General features: G+C 65.5%; 1 protein-coding gene across 1 annotated transcript; it reads left to right on the plus strand.

Moving 5' to 3' along the window:
- The first annotated feature begins 1,660 nt into the window (after positions 1–1,660).
- On the plus strand, positions 1,661–11,781 carry ACTR8 (actin related protein 8). The gene is made up of 13 exons (XM_074284455.1): positions 1,661–1,935; positions 4,257–4,427; positions 5,261–5,371; positions 6,098–6,202; positions 6,452–6,625; positions 7,138–7,231; positions 7,436–7,568; positions 8,267–8,420; positions 8,583–8,678; positions 9,318–9,458; positions 10,020–10,284; positions 10,386–10,549; positions 11,449–11,781. Exons 1-13 carry the CDS (start codon positions 1,813–1,815, stop codon positions 11,590–11,592), a joined length of 1,875 nt encoding a protein of 624 aa, XP_074140556.1. The 5' UTR covers positions 1,661–1,812; the 3' UTR covers positions 11,593–11,781.
- Positions 11,782–13,108: the final 1,327 nt, after the last annotated feature.

A 13,108-nucleotide genomic window follows, 5' to 3' on the forward strand; every position in this document is an offset into this window, starting at 1 on the left:
CCTGAAGGCAATTAATGCCTGTTGAGTCGTTTTGCCCAGCTGCCCCTTGGAGGCCTCCGCATGCCCGACTCCCCAGCTCCACCCAAGCCTCGGTGACACCCCAGGGACGGCCTTTCGTCCCCTCCCACGCGCACATAAGCAGCCATAAAGAATTGTCCCCAGTCAGGACCTGTTTCTGCCCCGCCAGCCCAGCACCCATGGGAGACTTGGGGCTGTTGGGTGCAGCTGGATCTCGAGCCTGTTCTCAGCATTCAGGACCTCCAAGAGGCAGTGAGAGCAGGCAGCCGTCCTCTCTGACAATGGGGCTGCAGGGCCCCCCAACAATCACCGCCATGTTGCCCCTCCTGTGGGAGGGCACCGGGAACACGCAGGAAGCCTGCAGGGGGCTGCACAAAGGGGCTCTGAGGACCCAAGGCTTCCTGCCCAGGGAGAAAGCGGCTCCTTCCAGAGCAACTAGGAGAAGGAGGCCCCGCCCCGCGTGGGGGAGACAAAGGGGCCAAGGAGCCCCAAGCCCGGAGTCTGGCCGGGTCATCTCCGGCTGAAACCGACTCAGCGGGACTTAATGAGCTTCAAATGTGTCCGGGACATTCCACTTGGAAATGGTCTAAGGTGGGGCTGGTGACCTCGGACCGGAAATGAGAGACGGAGACACCGGGAGGGAGACAGAGACAAACAGAGATACAGGGAGACAGACAGAGATAGAGATACTGGGAGACAGAGAAACAGAGACAGAGATACTGGGAGACAGAGACAAACAGAGACAGGGAGACAGAGACAAACAGAAATACAGGGAGACAGAGATAAACAGACAGGGAGACAGAGACAAACAGAAATACAGAGAGACAGAGAGATACAGGGAGACAAGACAAACAGAGAGACAGGGAGACAGACAGAGATACAGGGAGACAGAGACAAACAGAGAGACAGGGAGACAGAGAGACAGAGACAAAGACAAACAGAAATACAGGGAGACAGAGACAGAGATAGAGATACTGGGAGACAGAGAAACAGAGACAGAGATACTGGGAGACAGAGAGACAGAGATAGAGGGCGACAGAGGCAGAGGGAGGCGGGGACACAGAGACACGAGCGCCCCACGTGAGGGAAGCGGGGGTCCCGAGGCCGCCCAAACCAAGCGCCCGGGCCGAACTCGGCCGGTTCCGCGCCCCGAGGGCCGGCCGGAGAGGTGGCCCGGGGCCACGGGAGGAGCCGGGAGGGACGCGGGCCGCCGCCTTCTCCTCCTCGGCCTCTCTGGCAGGCCTGCGGTGTCCCGTTAGGTCGGAAGCGCCGGGAAGGCAGGCTCGGCTCCCGCCTCGGGTCCCGCCCCAGCGCGGCGCCCAGGCCGCGGTCCCAGACGGGGAAGGAACGCCCGGACGGACGCCGGGCGCGGGGGGTGCCGGGACCTGCCAGACGGGGCTTCCGCTCTCCAGGAGCGCCCGAAGCCGCCCAAGGTCCCGGGCCCGCGCCGCGCTCGGCTCTAGGGGAGGAGCTCGGAGAAAGCAGACCCCGCCCCGCCCTCAGCGCGCTTCCCTTTACCTCAGGGAACGGCTCCGCCCGCAGCCTCGCTCCTCCACCGTCCCACAATGCTCAGCGCCACGCCGCCCCGGAGGCGGCCATCTCGGCTCCTGGAAAAGGGGCGCGGCCACGGGAACAGGAGGCTATCTGCGCATGCGCCAGCTTTTGTGCCTCCGCTTGCGTGGGCGGCCGCATTGCCCAGGAACAGCGAGTGCGCCTGCGCCGTGAGTCCGCCCCGCTGCCACCCTGTGCCCCCTCACGGAGGAGCCGGCGGACTGCCGGGGGGCGGCGGCGACCATGACCCAGGCGGAGAAAGGAGACCCGGAGAACGGGAAGGAAAAGGGCGGCGAGAAGGAGAAGGAGCAGCGCGGCGTGAAGCGGCCCATCGTGCCCGCGCTCGTGCCCGAGTCCCTGCAAGAGGTGAGGCTGCGAGAGCGCGCCCGGGGCACCGGGACCCAGACCGGAGGGGAAACTGAGGCACGGCCCGGCCCTGGGGGGCATGTGTTTCTGAAGCCCTACTGTGTGCTGGAAACGCCGAGGCAGAAGGGAGCCCTACTGGGTGCTGGGGATGGAAGGGAAGTCCTACTGGGTGCTGAGTGCTAGCTGGACAGGCCTGAAGTCCTACTGGGAGATGGGAACTCAGGGACAAAAGGGAGCCCTACTGGGTGTTGATGTGAAGCCCCGCTGGATGCTGGGAGGAGCAGAAGTGAAGCTCACTGGGTTCTGGGGACAGACGTGAAGTCCTCCTGGATGCTGGGGACTCAGGGACAGAAGGGAGCCCTACTGTGTGCTGGGGACTCAGGGACAGAAGGGAGCCCTACTGTGTGCTGGGGACTCAGGGACAGAAGGGAGCCCTACTGTGTGCTGGGGACTCAGGGACAGAAGGGAGCCCTACTGTGTGCTGGGGACTCAGGGATAGAAGGGAGCCCTACTGTGTGCTGGGAACTCCAAGACAGAAGGGAGCCCTACTGTGTGCTGGGAACTCCAAGGAGAAGGGAGCCCTACTGTGTGCTGGAAACTCCGAGGAAAAGGGAGCCCTACTGTGTGCTGGGAACTCTGAGGAGAAGGGAGCCCTACTGTGTGCTGGGAACTCTGAGGAGAAGGGAGCCCTACTGTGTGCTGGGAACTCTGAGGAGAAGGGAGCCCTACTGTGTGCTGGGAACTCTGAGGAGAAGGGAGCCCTACTGTGTGCTGGGAACTCTGAGGAGAAAGGAGCCCTACTGTGTGCTGGGAACTCTGAGGAGAAAGGAGCCCTACTGTGTGCTGGGAACTCTGAGGAGAAGGGAGCCCTACTGTGTGCTGGGAACTCTGAGGAGAAAGGAGCCCTACTGTGTGCTGGGAACTCTGAGGAGAAAGGAGCCCTAATGGGTGGGAGTGCAGCCCTGCTAGGGACTGGGGAGCCTGGTGGAGGGGAGAGGACCCCGAGGGAGCCCCAGCCGACAAGAGAAGGCTCTGGAATGCTCAGGAGTGACTTCCTGCCGGAGTGGGCGGGGGTCAGGAGGAGCCGTCCAGGCCGGGGCCAGGGTTGGTGCTGGCGCTTCTGGCCCTAGAGGCCGGTGTCCCGCCGTCCCCTCCTCTGTCCTTTGGCCCCTAAGGTCATTGGGCCGATTGCCCCTCTCCCCATGGCAGGGTTTTTATGAGACCCGCGGTGTTCCCGAGGGCACCGGCCTGTCCGAGGCTTGGCGAATGCAGAGAGAAGCCCCGGCGTCTGTGGTCCCCTCCCTGACCGTGCCCCCTCCCCAACCGGGCCCCCTCCCCGACCGTGCCCCCTCCCCGACCGTGCCCCCTCCCCGACCGTGCCCCCTCCCCGACCGTGCCCCCTCCCCGACCGTGCCCCCTCCCCGACCGTGCCCCCTCCCTGACCGTGCCCCCTCCCCTGACCGTGCCCCCTCCCCTGACCGTGCCCCCTCCCTGACCGTGCCCCCTCCCTGACCGTGCCCCCTCCCCTGACCGTGCCCCCTCCCTGACCGTGCCCCCTCCCCGACCGTGCCCCCTCCCTGACTGTGCCCCCTCCCCTGACCGTGCCCCCTCCCTGACCATGCCCCCTCCCTGACCGTGCCCCCTCCCCTGACCGTGCCCCCTCCCCGACCGTGCCCCCTCCCTGACCGTGCCCCCTCCCCTGACCGTGCCCCCTCCCTGACCGTGCCCCCTCCCTGACTGTGCCCCCTCCCCTGACCGTGCCCCCTCCCCGACCGTGCCCCCTCCCTGACCGTGCCCCCTCCCCTGACCGTGCCCCCTCCCTGACCGTGCCCCCTCCCCGACCGTGCCCCCTCCCCTGACCGTGCCCCCTCCCTGACTGTGCCCCCTCCCTGACCGTGCCCCCTCCCCTGACCGTGCCCCCTCCCCGACCGTGCCCCCTCCCTGACCGTGCCCCCTCCCTGACCGTGCCCCCTCCCTGACTGTGCCCCCTCCCCTGACCGTGCCCCCTCCCTGACCGTGCCCCCTCCCTGACCGTGCCCCCTCCCCGACCGTGCCCCCTCCCCGACCGTGCCCCCTCCCCGACCGTGCCCCCTCCCCGACCGTGCCCCCTCCCTGACCGTGCCCCCTCCCTGACCGTGCCCCCTCCCCGACCGTGCCCCCTCCCCTGACCGTGCCCCCTCCCTGACCGTGCCCCCTCCCCGACCGTGCCCCCTCCCCGACCGTGCCCCCTCCCTGACCATGGCCCCTCCCTGACCGTGCCCCCTCCCTGACTGTGCCCCCTCCCTGACCGTGCCCCCTCCCTGACCGTGTCCCCTCTGCAGCAAATTCAAAGCAACTTCATCGTGGTGATCCACCCCGGCTCCACCACTCTGAGGATGGGCCGCGCCACCGACACGCTCCCGGTCAGCGTGCCGCACGTCATCGCCCGCAGGCACAAGCAGCAGGGCCAGCCCCCGTACAAGGACAGCTGGCTGCTCCGCGAGGGGCTCAACGTGAGTGCGGCCGCTTTGGTTCTAATCTTACTTAGTGGGTTCAGTCTATTTCTCTCCCACCGCCCCCAACATGAGGAAAAGTGAAAGGGGAGAAGCGGGAGACAAAGTAAGAGACGAGCTTGGTCAGGGGCTCCCTGTGGGACCCCGGAGCGGGGAGCCGGCCTGGCTCTGCGGGCTCCCGCCCGGCCCCTCCCTCCACGCCTGAGCCGCACTCCGGCTGCCCGGGGAGGGGTTTCACGCGGAGCCTCGATCCCAGCGCGTCCTTCGGGCGTCCCTCAGAGCAGGCTGCCCGACGTGCGGGGCGGGAGGGTTCTAGACGCTCTCAGTGTGACGGCGCCCACAGATCGAGGGACAAGGTCAGGGTCCCCAAGGGCACCGGGCAGAGTCAGCTCGGCGCCGACGTCTCAAAAACGAGGAGTTCTCCGGGTCGGGGAGGGCCACGGGGCGGGCTCCGGGCGGTCAGTGACCGATCCTGGTTTTTACTGCAGACGCTCAGGATCCCTCGGCGGGCGGGCAGGGGCTTGTCCTGGGGTCCCTTAGCGCAGGTTTGAAGGAGGCTCCCTGCCGGGGGCCTCCCACTGTGAGCGCAGCGCTTTGTCCGTCCCCAGTCTCAGAGCTCACGTCCCGGCCGGGAGCCCCGGCAGAGCGCACGGGGCCGGGCAGGAGCAGTGGGCTCCGGGCCAGCTGGGGCCCGACTGGCAAACAAGCCAGAGGGCATGGCAGGAGCCCGCTTCCTGAACAGTGACCCCCTCCCCTCCTCACTCCCGGATCCCGCGCACGGGCAGTGAGGCGTCTGGAGGACGGCGTGCCAGTTTGTTCTTTGTTCCGTCCAGAAGCCTGAAAGCACCGAGCAGAGACAGAACGGTCTAAAGATGGTGGACCAGGCGATATGGTCCAAGAAGATGTCAAACGGCGCGCGAAGGATCCCGGTGTCCCCGGACCAGGTGAGGCTCGATGACCCCCGCGTGGGAACGAGCGAGCGAGTGACGGGGGAGGCGTGGCAGGCCGTGACCACCAGCCCCGGGGGGCACCGGGAGGGCCTCCCTGCTCCCGAGGGGTCTCCCGCTAATTGGGGGAGGCAGCGAGGCCGGCTCTAGGGCAGAAGGCTTCCTTACAGGGCAGCAGCAGGGCAGGTGGGCTTAGGGCATGGGAGTGACCACCGTGAGAAGGTGGTGGGCGTCCGGCCCAGAAGGGAGCTCCCCTGAGGGACGCGGCCCACCCCCTTCCCCTGTGCTGGGCGAGGACGGACACTGGGCGTGCCCACACCTGGCAGGGGGCAGACTCCGTCGTTCCATTCCAGCCTCTCCCCTCGGCAGGGGGTCTTTCTTTGGTTCCCAGACGCGTGGGCCGGTGGGCATTCAGGCAGTGGGCCTCTCTGTGCTGGATTGCACAAAGGAGCCCCTTTTACTCGTCCTTCTGTGTTACCCCCAAGGGCAGGAAGGCGTCACGGCCGCGCCCGCTACCTGTGGCGTCCGGGCTGGGACCTCGCGGTGACTGCTCAGACGAGAAAGTCCCGGGAAGGCCCATTGGTGGGCCGAGAAAATCCCCGGGGCTCTGCCCCTTCGTCCGGGGCCTTTGGCCAGGACTCCTCCTCCTCCTGGGCCGCCGGAGAGGAGACAAGAGGGTCTGACTTTCACGTGTAAACTGAAATCGCTTTCTGGAACTCCCAGGCTCGATCCTACAACAAGCAGATGCGGCCGGCGATTCTCGACCACTGCTCCGGAAACAAGTGGACGAACACTTCCCATCACCCGGAGCACCTGATAGGAGAAGAGGTGGGTGAGGTCTCCGCATTGTAATTAGTGGGCGGTGGCATGGGGGAAGGAGAATGCTTCCTCCTCCTGGGGGCCTGGTGCCAATGCTCGCCTCCCGGCGGTCCCTGCCCCTGCTTGTGGTCGCTGCCGCTCAGACCGGCGCCTGAAGATCGTGCGCGGGATTCGGCGAGTGGGAGCGCGGGCCCCTGGGCACGCCGCCGCCAGCCCCGCCAGACGGAGGGCACGTTCCAGACTCGCTTTTGTCCCCAGGCTCTGTACGTCAATCCCCTGGACTGCTACAACATCCACTGGCCCATCCGCAGGGGCCAGTTAAACATCCACCCCGGACCGGGGGGCTCCCTCACGGCCGTCCTGGCGGACCTGGAAGCCATATGGTCCCACGTCATACAGAAATATTTGGAGATCCCCTTGAAAGACCTAAAGGTGAGTGAGGAGCCCCTTCTGTGCTTTAATTGAGAGTTCTGCGGGACAGAAGCCTGCCCGGCCTCCCCTCTGCCCCGGCAGCTGGCATCGGGGGCCGGCCCCCTTCCCCTCCCCCTGGCCGGAGCTGCCAGGGGGCTCCTTTTGTCTCCTTAGTCCCGAGGCACGCGCTCTCACGGGTTCCATGCGATTCATGTTTAAAGTCGTGATTCCCGGCTGCCTGCACAAAGCTCCTTTTGTCTCCTTAGTCCCGAGGCACGCGCTCTCACGGGTTCCATGCGATTCATGTTTAAAGTCGTGATTCCCGGCTGCCTGCACAAAGCCCCGGGGGCCGTGCCCGGCCCGTCCTGGGAGCCCCGGGGGCCGTGCCCGGCCCGTGCTGGGAGCCCCGGGGGCCGTGCCCGGCCCGTCCTGGGAGCCCCGGGGGCCGTGCCCGGCCCGTCCTGGGAGCCCCGGGGGCCGTGCCCGGCCCGTCCTGGGAGCCCCGGGGACGACCTCCTCCCTCTGCTCTCCAGTACTACAGGTGCATCCTGTTAATCCCTGACATTTACAACAAGCAGCACGTGAAGGAGATGGTGAACATGACCCTCATGAAGATGGGCTTCTCAGGTAGAAGGCTTGTGGGAGCGACTGAGGATTTGGAGGGAGGACTGAGTCCGGGTCAAGCTCCGGGACACAAGAGGGGAGGAGTGGGCTTCTGTGGGCCACAATGGGGCCCCGGGCTCCTCCTCCGGCCCCAGGGCTAGGGGCTGGGCCTGCGGACTCGGGGTCAGACCTGCAGACTCGGGGCCTGGCAGTGACCGCTCTCTGCAGGCATCGTGGTCCACCAGGAGTCGGTGTGCGCCACTTTCGGGAGCGGCTTGGGCAGCGCCTGCATCGTGGATGTGGGCGACCAGAAGACCAGCGTGTGCTGTGTGGAAGACGGCGTCTCCCATCGCAACACCCGGTGAGGGGCCGGAGGCGGGCCCGAGGGTGGGTCTTCGGGGCCTGTGGTTCCCGTTCACACTCTGACCCTCAGAGCCTGAGTCTTGTGAGGCCCCTGGCAGAGCGTGATGGGCGGAACGAGGTTCTCCGAGGAGGGGCGGGAGACCCGTCTGGGCCCAGACCTGCCCTCGGCTGGCGGCTTCCTGGAGGATGCAGGGCTCCTGAGGGCCGCCATGACCGGGCGCTGGAGGAGGAGCTCAGGGAGCACGGAGGCTGCACCAGGTCAGCTGTAAGAGGGACACAGTCCCTCACTTGGGGCTGACCCAGCTCCCTCTGGACAAAGAAACCCAGATGGCAACAGAGGGCCCATGCACGAGAGCTGGTGCTGGCCCATGAGCAGGACGCAGAGCGGAGGTGCCCAGCCAGTGGTCTCCCTTTCGTAGCTCGCCTTGGCGGCAATGACGTAACCTCCCTGCGGACGCCAGGCAGGCCCCTGAGGAGCTCCTCACGCTGGGAGACCCCCGGGGGCCCTTGCTCGCCCCTTGCTCGCCCCTTGCTCCGGCTCCTCCCCGCCCTAGGAGTACAAGTGAACAACTTCAGCCCTGGGGGGCCGGGCCAGGCCGGCCTGTGGGCCCTCCCCGCCCCTGTCCTTTGGGCTGCTGGGGACTGTTCGGCCCCGTCGGCTCCGGCTCCCCAAAACGCCGATCCGTCTTCCTTTAGGCTTTGTCTCGCCTACGGGGGCTCCGACGTGTCCCGGTGTTTTTACTGGCTCATGCAGCGCGCCGGCTTCCCCTACAGAGACTGCCAGCTCACCAACAAGATGGACTGCCTCCTGCTGCAGCACCTCAAAGAGACCTTTTGTCACCTGGACCAGGTAGGGGCTGAGCCTCGGGGAGCACAGACACCATCCTCCCGAGCCCACCACCCCTCCACGCCCTGCCCTCCCCCGCCCCACTGGCTGATTGACATGATGGGGGCAGGGAAAGACAGACGCCTCCTGCAGCTTTTCCACGTCCTGGTTTTCTCCACGGCCCAGGACATCTCCGGCCTCCAGGACCACGAGTTTCAGATCCGACACCCGGACTCCCCGGCTTTGCTTTACCAGTTCCGGCTCGGAGACGAGAAGCTGCAGGTAACTGGGCCCGGGGACGTGCCCTTGTTCCGGGGCCGCGGGCAGAGCAGGGCCCCTTCCCGGGCTGGAAGCACAGTGGGGCCCACTCCGGCCCCTGGGCCCGTTCCCTCATTTGTAGACTGAGGTTCTTCCCCTTGTGTCACCCGGTGACGTCCGAAGAAGTCCGGGCCCTGCCCCGGAAGGGGTTCTAAGGACATGAAACGTGGTGCTCAGGGTCCCGAGCGGGACTGGTCACGTTCCAACACCCGAGAATTGAGACTAAACGTTCTTGTGCAGCCCCCTCCCCGTGGGGGAGGGGGGGGCGCCAGGGTCGGGACCCCAGCCAAGGCAGCCACCGAGACCTGGCGCTCCCAGGTGCCGGGCCCTGCGCCGACCACTTTGTGAACCTCATCCCATCGGACCCTTAAAAGGCGCCACCATCGTGCCCGTGTTACAGATGGGGAAACTGAGGCGCCCGGCCTCGTGGGGAGGGGCCTGGGCTCACGGGCCTCAGGCTGGCCACGGCCGTGCTGGATGAGGGTCCAGTTGTTCATAGGATGGGGGGGGGGGTGCGGTGCAGAGGGTCACCAGGGGCCCGAGGGGTCAGTGTGGCCGGGAGGCGCCCCTCGGAGTGCCCTTCCTCCTCTCCTTCACACGCAGGCACCGATGGCTCTGTTTTACCCCGCGACCTTCGGCATCGTCGGCCAGAAAATGACGACGCTGCCCCAGAGATCGCAGGGCGACCCCGAGGACCCTCACGACGAGCATTACCTGTTAGCCACGCAGAGCAAGCAGGAGCAGGTCGGTCCCGGGGGCAGGGGCCACCTGCGGGGCTCGGGGGTCCCCGTGTGCCCAGAGACTCTGTGGACAGGGGACGGCCCGTAAGGCCGCAGTGAGCCCAAAGATGATCTGGAGGTTTAAGTGGACTGCACCCAAACAGTCTGCCTCCGGAGTGGCTGAGGGCCCGTCCTCCCCCTGGACAGAATAACCTGGGCCAAACTTTATGGACAAAGACCCTGTGAGGTGGACGTTACCCGGGGGGGCTCCAGCTCACATCGGGGGGCAGGGAATTGGGGGAGCTGTGTTCTAGGATGGGGGCCTGCCTGGTGGGGGAGGGGCAGCTCAGGTCGGGCCTCTGCTCCCTGACATGGGAAGGGAGGAGGGAAAGCAGCAGAGATGGCCGGGCTTGGTCCTGAAGCAGGGGCTGCTAATGTCCCCGTTATGCTGAGGGGGAAGCTGAGGCCGACAGGTTAGGGCCTCCCAGCTAGGGAGTGTCAGACTGCCTGTGACCCTCCGTGCCCCTCCCCCTCACACTCCCGGGCCTCCTCGGCCGCTCACCCCGCCCCTTCTTGTCCCCCGAAGTCCTCCAAAGCGACGGCCGACCGCAAGTCCCTGGCCAAGCCCGGCGGCTTCGACAGCGAGCTGCGCGGCCCGTCCTCGGACCTGCCCGAGAGGCTGCACGCGCAGGAAGTGGAGCTGGGGCCGTCCCAGAGCGACTGCCTGATGGCGGGCAACGAGTCCGAGGAGGCGCCCACGGCCCTGATGTCCAGGAAGAGCGCCGCCTCCCAGTTCGAAGGGAAGGCGCTGGGCCTGGACAAGGCCATCCTGCACAGCATCGACTGCTGCGGTGAGGGGGCGCGGCGGGGCTGGGGGCGGGGGGCGGCCCAGCACACTGAGGGGGGAGAGGCGGGGCCAGCGGCCTGAAGCAGGGGCTCTCCCTCCTTCCAGCCTCGGACGACACCAAGAAGAAGATGTACAGCTCCATCCTGGTGGTGGGGGGCGGCCTGATGTTCCACAAAGCCCAGGAGTTTCTGCAGCACCGGATCCTCAACAAGATGCCGCCCTCCTTCAGGAGGGTCGTGGAGAACGTCGACGTCATCACCAGGCCGAAGGTAACGCCCGCCACTGCGGCCCCGCTCGTCCCGAGGGGAAACTGAGGCTCGGGGCCTGCCCCCTTCGATGGTGAGCTCCTTAGGGTGGGAGTCGCTTCCTGGGGATCCTCCCTGCTTGGCCACAGAAAGTGTAGACTGACTAACAGACCCTTAGGACGGGATGGGAGCTTGTGAGGGTCAGAGGCGGCTCACGGCCACCCTGGCGTGGTTCAAGCCCATGGTCCTGAGGGCTGTAGTGGGGTTCCCAGGCCGGGGGATCCTCACTGGGGAGTCTAGGGAGAGGAGTGACCTCCTCATAGAGATGGAGCGAGAAGGGAGGACGGAGACCCCGGCCATGGCCTGGCACCCCCCCCCCGCTGATCTCCCTCCGTGAGGCAGCGCCTCTTCTGCACAACTGGGGGCTGCAAACCCTGGAAATCACCGGGTCCGGCCCCTCGTTGTGCAGGTGGAGAAACCGAGGCCCAGTGACATCTTAGATTTCAATCCTGGGGGCCATTTCTGCCCATTCCTCTGTGAGCGTGGCCCTGGCCCCCTCGCCGGCCCCTGGGGGCTGGCTGGGCTCTCCCCCATCCAGGTCAGGATCCTCGGCCTGCGTGAGGGGAGCACGATTCATGCCATCTGGAGAGCCGTGGGGTGGGCGGTGGCTCCTGTGCCCGGCTTCCTCTTGGCTTATGGCTTTCCTCTGCCCGTGCTGGCCGCCATGCTGCCTGGCAGGGTCTCACAATTAGGAACAAAAGTTGCAGAAAGAAAAGGATGAACAGGGGTTTCCCAGGAGCTTTGTCCCTCACGGGGGCTGGCCTGGCGAGCGCTGGTTCCTTCTGTTTGACTGGCAGAGCCGAGGCTCTTGCCCGAGCCCCCGGGGTGGGGGGTCTCACAGCTTGTCTCCCGTGTGCCCCCAGGACATGGACCCGCGCCTGATTGCCTGGAAGGGCGGGGCCGTGCTGGCCTGCCTGGACACCACGCAGGAGCTGTGGGTCTACCAGCGGGAATGGCAGCGCTTCGGAGTCCGCATGCTGCGCGAGCGAGCCGCCTTCGTGTGGTGAGCCCCGCGGGGGGCCGTGCCATCGGGGAGACTCGGGCCGCGCTTGTTCTCCTGATTGATCGGACCTTGTATCAGGGTTTTGTGGGCAGGGACCCGACGTTGGGCTTTCCGTGGAGGACGGAGCAGTGTCGGTTTTAGGGTGCAGCTTGTACATATGACCCACTTTGGAATAAACTATGGGCTTTGTCTACTGCCTTGTGCCATTCTTTCTGCGCTTTAATAACAGAAATCCGGAGCCGTGGCCCCGAGTCCCTCATTTAGGGGGAATCCAGACTGGTCCCCAATGGCAGCTCCAGGAGGCGAGCAGTCCGCACTGGCCCCGGCCTCCCCTCCGTGACTCTCCGGGCCGGGCCCACTCGAGCCTCCGCTGCCATTCTCCTTTCCCACCTCCATTTGTAGACCAGTTTCCATTAACTGTACGTGGCTCTCGTGTGCTCCAGGGATGCTCCCTTTCATCCATTCACCCTCAGGGAAGGCGAACCTCCTCGAGCAGGGGCCCAGGGGGAGTCCTAAGGTGACAGAGAAGAGAGCCCGCTCCTGCCGGCCCTGGGAGCTGTCGGGTGCACTGTACCGGCCTCCAGGCGGCTGGGGGCTCTCAGCATGGTGCAGGAGCCCGAGCTCCAGGAGGGCAACCCCCCCAAGGGCGCCTTCGAGAACAAAGCCCCCAGAAAAGCCCTGAGCTTAGCCAAGAGGCCTGAGGGGGAACGGTTGGGGAATTTGCTGAGAAGGAAGGAGAGGCTGGGGGGAGGGGCTACCAAGACCCCCTCTCCCCCCCAGGCCCAAGGTTCTGTGACTGACAAAAAGTGCTGCCTTTTGTCTTGTCCCAAAGTGAATTGGGCATAAAAAAGCACTTAATATTTTTTGCATTTACGAGATTGGCACAGGTGCCCATGGATGTCTTGTGAATGACTTGAAGCAGTTGCTGCCCGTGGAGGGCAATGACCCAGAAGCCTTGGGAGCAGCCGTGAAGAAGCGGGGTCGGGCCCTGACGGAGAAGCTCCCCTGACCCTTGGAGCCTCCTAGCAGAGGCGCCTGCCCCGAGCTACTCGCGGCCTAGGCTCCAACGCCGGTCCTCCGGGGGCCCGAGACCTAAAGGCCAGCAGGATCTCGCCAACAGCGGCGTGTTTAGTGTCCAGTGACTTCCGTGTGGTGGAAATAACGTCCGTCAGTCGGCAGGTACTGACCTTGGCCTCCGTTCCAGGCACCAGGCGAAGTGCTAGGGGTACAGAAAGAGCTGCCCCCCCAGAACCCCCTCCCCCCCAGCTAATGGGGGAGGCCACAAGCAGCCGTGTATAGAACAAGTCCAGCTACATCTGCAGCCTGGTTTCTTTCCCTCTTAAAAAAGCTATTGAATTTCAAAATGAATTTTAAAAGAAAACTTTTTATTGATAACTTTTAAAAACATGTCCTTCATTCCTGAAAGTACCCAGAGACCCAAATATAAGGAGTCAAGAATAATGAAAGAGCTCGGCAAATAAGCAGCCCCTCCCTTGCTTCTTCGGGGCCCAGCTTGGATG

The sequence above is a fragment of the Sminthopsis crassicaudata genome, chromosome 1 (assembly GCF_048593235.1).
Source record: "Sminthopsis crassicaudata isolate SCR6 chromosome 1, ASM4859323v1, whole genome shotgun sequence".
In the NCBI taxonomy this organism is placed as follows: Eukaryota; Metazoa; Chordata; class Mammalia; order Dasyuromorphia; family Dasyuridae; genus Sminthopsis; species Sminthopsis crassicaudata.

What these genes read in the sequence shown, in the direction of transcription:
- ACTR8 (XM_074284455.1), top strand. Translation starts at nt 1,813, where the DNA reads ATGACCCAGGCGGAGAAAGGAGACCCGGAGAACGGGAAGGAAAAGGGC. An exon ending in TGCTCCGCGAGGGGCTCAAC is followed by an intron (nt 4,428 to 5,260) that starts GTGAGTGCGGCC and finishes TGTTCCGTCCAG; the next exon opens with AAGCCTGAAAGCACCGAGCA. An exon ending in GTCTCCCATCGCAACACCCG is followed by an intron (nt 7,569 to 8,266) that starts GTGAGGGGCCGG and finishes GTCTTCCTTTAG; the next exon opens with GCTTTGTCTCGCCTACGGGG.